General features: G+C 31.1%; 3 protein-coding genes across 4 annotated transcripts; 2 read left to right on the top strand and 1 right to left on the bottom strand.

Moving 5' to 3' along the window:
* Nucleotides 1-275: 275 nt before the first annotated feature.
* Sec10 (Exocyst complex component Sec10) lies at nt 276-3265 on the bottom strand. Its single transcript, XM_074248518.1, has 6 exons — nt 2958-3265; nt 2440-2880; nt 1798-2375; nt 1211-1699; nt 624-1134; nt 276-545 (listed from the first exon to the last, which is right to left on the bottom strand). Exons 1-6 carry the CDS (start codon nt 2988-2990, stop codon nt 444-446), a joined length of 2154 nt encoding a protein of 717 aa, XP_074104619.1. The 5' UTR covers nt 2991-3265; the 3' UTR covers nt 276-443.
* A 160-nt stretch (nt 3266-3425) lies between these two features.
* Med6 (mediator complex subunit 6) lies at nt 3426-5104 on the top strand. 2 transcript variants are annotated; one of them, XR_012479849.1, is made up of 5 exons: nt 3426-3735; nt 3811-3970; nt 4041-4465; nt 4533-4703; nt 4809-5104. XR_012479849.1 is itself a non-coding variant. In XM_074248544.1 (4 exons), the coding sequence occupies exons 1-4, from the start codon at nt 3708-3710 to the stop codon at nt 4631-4633; spliced, it is 714 nt and encodes a 237-aa protein (XP_074104645.1). In that variant the 5' UTR covers nt 3426-3707; the 3' UTR covers nt 4634-4711. The 2 variants fall into 2 exon arrangements, 1 of the variants encoding a protein (XP_074104645.1); XM_074248544.1 differs by lacking the exon at nt 4809-5104 and having other exon boundaries at nt 4533-4711.
* Nucleotides 4810-6075, top strand: LOC141531050 (uncharacterized). The gene is made up of 2 exons (XM_074248541.1): nt 4810-4974; nt 5093-6075. Exons 1-2 carry the CDS (start codon nt 4825-4827, stop codon nt 6023-6025), a joined length of 1083 nt encoding a protein of 360 aa, XP_074104642.1. The 5' UTR covers nt 4810-4824; the 3' UTR covers nt 6026-6075.
* Nucleotides 6076-6135: the final 60 nt, after the last annotated feature.

Below are 6135 nucleotides of genomic sequence, written 5' to 3' on the forward strand. Positions count from 1 at the left end.
AAAAAAATAAAAATAATCTTTCTGATTAACGAGTTAGATTCAGAAGTAACGACAAATTATAATGAAATACTTTACTTCTACTTCCTTCTTCCGTCATGAATAATATTTTGTTTAGTTTCACTCATTGTAACAATGAAAAAAATTTTTTATAATCTAACGTATGAATCTACGTTTTCCAACGTTAAACGTCAAAAATAAACAAATAATTAAATTTTCTGTCTGTATAATGATTATGTGTTTAATAATTAGAAATGTATGTTACATTAAAATAATGCTTTTTTTTTTTTTTTTTTTTTTAATTTTTAATTTTTAATTATTATTCTCCTTATAAAAGGCATTTTGGTTTATTATATAAACAATTTTATATTTCAACTTCCCTCATATATTTATATATAATATATCCCTTCCGATAATTTCAAATTATAATTATATTTTTAAGATTGTTATGTTGTCGCAAGACCTTTCTGAAGGTTTGCTAATTTTTGAGTTTTGTAATCCGATCGCAGTTGAATGAAACTCATCAAGGTTGAACGATCCAACATGGCCTGCAATTAAAAATAAGTTATATGTATTTATTTCTACATAAAAAAAAAAAAAAAAAAAAATAGTAAGCAATTATTTACCAATTGATCATCCGTGCAAACTTGCTTCAAGTTTGCTGGCTTAACAAGCAGAAGATTGCACAAAGCGTGCAAAGTATCGAACAAAGAGATAACAATTCCAACTCCTAATTCTTTAACGCATTTTCTGTACTCATTCATATCGCAAATGGCACACATGGCACCAGCTGAATTGAATTGGAACTGCTGAAGATGTTCGTAAATTACCCGATGAAATCGTATTCCCAATTCAGTTAGTACATTCTCTGCATTCTTTCCATCAAGAGTATCTCTGATATGACGGATCATTCCAGTGACATATTGACACACTGCTAAGCACGCAGATGTATTTATTGTATCAACATCATCAGTCTCAGGCTTGAAATCCGTCTTCCGCTGTTCACTTTGTAAGTATAATTTAACCCAACCGACAATAGCATTTATACTTCGGTCCAATCCAGTGTCTAGCTTTAATTCTATTTGTACTAGTACTGATTTTTGTCGAGCTAAACAGTCTCCGTGTTTTGGAGTTGATCTACAAGAATTTAAGTATTTATAAATTAATACAGTTCAATAAAAATTAAATAAAATGAATAAAATAAAATAATTACATGACAAGAGGCACGAGACTATCGTTAAATTGTTCTTCAAGCAATCGTACGATAACATTACACTGTCGTACAATGTTAAAAAAATGTATGTCCGGAGGAGTCCGACTCTCAGGTATCGGTACACTCTGGAGTCCCAGCTCAAGAGCATAGTCAACATGTTCATTCATCAAGTGTTGTAGGAGAATCTCAAGAATTTGAAGGGCATTTGTTGGCAATTCTGCTGGTTGAGACAACGCTTGACATCGCTGGAATGCTAATTTACTCCGCTGAAGTAGCGATATTGCCAGCTCCTCGGACAGAAAAGTTTCCCCACCGTAATCTTCTATTTGAGCGATATTTATGTTTGTCCTTGTACCAATTACTGCTTGAAGATCACGTCTCAGCTCTTGGAAACCTCCTGTCTGTATTTGCTTCTTCTGATGGTTCTTCGAGTCATAGTACTCGACCAACAGACTCGTCGACTTTTCTCTCAGGGCTTTTAATTCCAAACTGTAAATCAATAAAATTTTATGATTAACAATATAATTAATAGTAACAAAAAATAAAAAAAACTTTTTTTTTTTTTTTTTTTTTTTTTTTTTAAATACCTGATATAAGTATCGAGATGTTTTTGAAAAATATTGCGCGTTAGTTTTGTCAAATAGGCCTCATCAGTACCCATATCAAATTGTTTCAAGTCAGTTGATAATTTAATAGTCTTAGAGTACAAATCATACAAGTTACTTAAATACTTGTCGTTGTCAGATCTGTCAGCAAGCTTAGCTACCGTGTATTTTTGTAATCTCAAATGATAGATGTTGAGAACAAATTTGGCCATGACTTGCTGAGAATTAGTAAATACTTGCTGCATAAGTTTATAATTTTTTTTACACATTGGTATAACATCTTGAAAAACGTCCTTTCCTCCAAAAGAACCCATTTGGCTTTGTTCAATAAATGCATCGACACACTGTGAGTAACCTTTAAAGTGTTCTAAAACAGATGCCAATTCTTTCATCCTCTCGGCGTCGTCACTGTTGTGAGCACGAACGAATTCTTCAATCAAACTTCGTTCTATCTCATCATACTTGGCTGCTATTTTAGCTTTTGCCTGGTCAAATTTATCTGACGGAAGTTCTTGTGATATCAGGTGCAATTTTTGAATTACATCTGCAGCTACATCTAACTAATAATGATAATATAATTATTTATTGATTTTTATTAATTATTTGTTATTAAGATATACTTACTGTTGATTTATCAGTAAAAATAGGATCTGTCAAAGGACCAGGACTCAAAAATTCACTAAAATGTTTCATTAATTTTTGTGCTTCAACTGCTCGTGCTCTTGGAGTATTAACACTCTCAAGTTGATCACCCAGATGAATAACTTTGGTGGCTACAAAATTTATCCTCTCATCAAGTTGATGAAATAAATCAATGGCTTTTTTATTTTTTCCTTGTAACTCTATAATCTCATAAGCATGTCTTGTTTCCTCATCCTTCAGAGCCAACTCCAATTTCTCACACTTTTTCTGCTGACGTTCCTCCAAGATCTGCAAGTCCTTAATGGCGTGAAGGAACGTCTCGTGGACAGAAACTGGATCAAAAACACCAGGTCCATCTACCATCGAATCATTAACTGTCCTCCAAGCCAAACGTTCGACAAACTCTTCGGGGTCAAACGGCTTCTACGTAATAAATTTTTTATATTATTAATATAATAGAAGTTTTGTTTTTTATTTGAATAAATAAAATATTAATTTACCTGCTCGAGCTCCTTCATGTATTGTTGCATCATCTTGAAGGATTTATTAGTTTATCAGTAATTATTAAAGCCAACGGCGTTGTTTTGCCAACGCAAAAATAAATATTTATAAATAGATTTGTTTATTATTAAGGCAACATTCTTAATTTATTTTAATTATTATTTTTTATATTACTATGTTTCTCTATTATTATTATTATTATTATTATTATTACTCATATTGACCAGTTCAGACTTTAATTGTCTGTAATTATTATCTATTTATTTTATGTAATAAATTCCATCTACACTTATTTGGATAATGTTAAAGCCATATGATAAATTGACAACTTTACATTTTTCTCATATCTTTTTTTAGGTTATGTTTTAGTTTATCTTCAACTCACTAGGTATCGCTACTATACAAAGGCTTTTATATATATAACTGAGTTGTTGTTTATTATTATAATTACTTTAATGTAAGGACACTGTATAAAACTTAATAAACTTGCTGATTTTGAGAAAAATCAACAATACTTGAATTTATTTATATTATAATAAATATAAGCAATAGTTAATTTTTTATTATCATATTTTTATGTAAAATATAAGTAACTTTTGAAATTTATATTAATTTTTTTTATAGAATTAAAATTGAAATTGATAACTGGCAAGTGTTGCTTACCGTCAAATAATATAAGTATTGTTGTTTACATAAATTACAGTATTTACAGTCAGCTGTTAAATTTTTAAAATAAAAATTAATCAAAAATGATGCCAGGACGTCATCCAGTGTCAGGTAATTATTTATTCCAAGTAAACTCATCAGAATTAATAAAGATAATAAATAATAAATAATTATAACCTATTGCAGATAATCCATTGGGTTTATCATGGCACGACAGTGCATGGATACCTGTTTTAAATCCCACAAATATAATGGATTACTTTTCGGAACGTAGTAATCCGTTTTATGACAGCACTTGCAACAATGAGACCGTTAAAATGCAACGGCTTAGTCCTGAGCAGCTTCAGTAAGCATTAAAAATCCATCTGTGCATATTTAATTATGAAAAAAAATTTTAATGAGGAATTTTATTGCAGAAACATGACAGGATGTGAATATGTGTTACTCCATGTACAAGATCCTATTTTATATGTAATACGAAAGCAGCATCGTTACTCACCAACCCAAGTAACTCCCCTAGCCGACTATTATGTAATCGCTGGTACCGTCTACCAGGCACCTGATCTAGCTTCTGTTGTTAATTCTCGTTTACTTTCGACGATTCATCATTTACAATCGGCATTCGAAGAATCTAGTTCATATTCAAAGTATCATCCGAGCAAGGGGTACTCTTGGGATTTTAAAAATGGCAAACCGCTGTCGACTAAGAAAGAAGCTCCCCTGAGGGAAGAGCCTAGTTCATTATTCCAGAGACAAAGGGTCGATATGCTTCTTGCTGAAATTACGCGAAAGTTTCCGCCCCCTGCTCCTAAACCCATACAACAGCCGGCTGAACAACCAGGTGAGTTTTTTTTTTTTAATTATTTTCTTTTACTTTTATACGTAATATTTAAATTGTTATTTATTAGTTTCAGCTGCTGAAATTAAACAAGAAATTTTAACATTGAAAGAGATAAAAACTGAAAAGCGAGATATGAAACCACCACCAGAAAGAAAACCACGGAGTTAATTATTCGCTTTTACATATTTATATAAATTATTAACAATATAATATATTGAAATAAATCAAAAACAAAGAAGTAAATAATTTAATTTTGACTATTTTCACGTTGTTATTTTGATAATTTATATTATAATTCTGTATGAATATTTATATCGTGAGCTATGAATTTATTTTAATTTAGAAAATGAAAAGTAATAATGAGTGACAATTGTGGTTGCGAAAAATATGGATGTACGTGTGTCGAATACAGTATTGACGAAGTTATATCATCTAATGACAATTTTATTGTAAAAATGAAACACATGAAATGCCGGGTAACTCATCTGGTTCGCAATCAAATGAGAAAGGTCTTGATTCAAAGTATATAAAACAATTTATTATTATCATAATTATTTTATAATTTTATAATTAGTTGTTGAAAAGTAATAAAATTCGAATTAAACTAAACGTACTATTTAATTACAGAGTGTGTCGGAGTTACGTGAGAGAAATTACTCAAGTTATTCTGGAAGCAGTAAGTCATCAGGAAAGTCGGTAAATAATAAAGCAACTCAGTTGTCATCTTTGTCGTCTATAAATCCACATGAAAGTAAATTAATAGATCATACGACTAGTCGACAATTAACCGCATCTTCCCAAGAATACACCACTGAATCTTCAAGACCTAATTATTCGAATTCAACGCTCGAGAGATCAAAAGCAGCTGGTGGTTATCAACAACCAACAGCTCGTATGCACCCGGTTGCCAATTCAACTTTAATTGATACTCTTAATTCTTCAAAAGTCCCAGCTAAGATGAGTCATGGCTCAAACGCACAGAAATCATATGCTCCTTACAATGTTGTCACTATTCATCCACCCCCGCTATCACAATCATCATCAACCCTACCGCAAGTGTCAGCATCAGATTTCAAAGCTCCCGCAACTAAATCTGTTGCAGTCGAAACACTTCCAAATATGTTTGAGTATACGGAATTCACTCCATCAAATTTTAATCAAACCGAGGGTACGACAATGGATTCTTCCACTCAAGCAACAAGTCAAGTGACCACTTCAACTCAAGCTACAGATTTAACCGACAAAGGAACATCTACTGCCAAAATTCAAACAGATGTAATAACATTAACTACAGACACTTCGGTTTCAACAACAACAACAACTACTACTACGACATCATTTATTCTAAAATTTATCAGAATTATTTTTAATGGAGTAATGTGTATTTTAAGTTTTTTATATCGAATTAAAAAAATAATTTTAATGATACTGATGATCGGATTACTCTTGTGGGCGGCTGTCATTTACGGAGCAATACTCGGTGCAGCGATATGTACCAGCGCCGGTGGATATCCTTTATTTCAAATAACATTACCACCTGCTCGACCTGTTTATTTTTAATAATAACGTTTTTTTTTTTTTTTTTTTTTTTTTTTTTTTTTTTTTGTTTTTATATTAATTAATTAATTATTATTATTATTAATGTATTAGTGAAGATAAAATAGTTGGTT

The sequence above is a fragment of the Cotesia typhae genome, unplaced genomic scaffold, assembly GCF_013202065.1.
Source record: "Cotesia typhae breed Kobodo isofemale line unplaced genomic scaffold, CoteBio_Ctyphae contig_5, whole genome shotgun sequence".
NCBI lineage: Eukaryota > Metazoa > Arthropoda > Insecta > Hymenoptera > Braconidae > Cotesia > Cotesia typhae.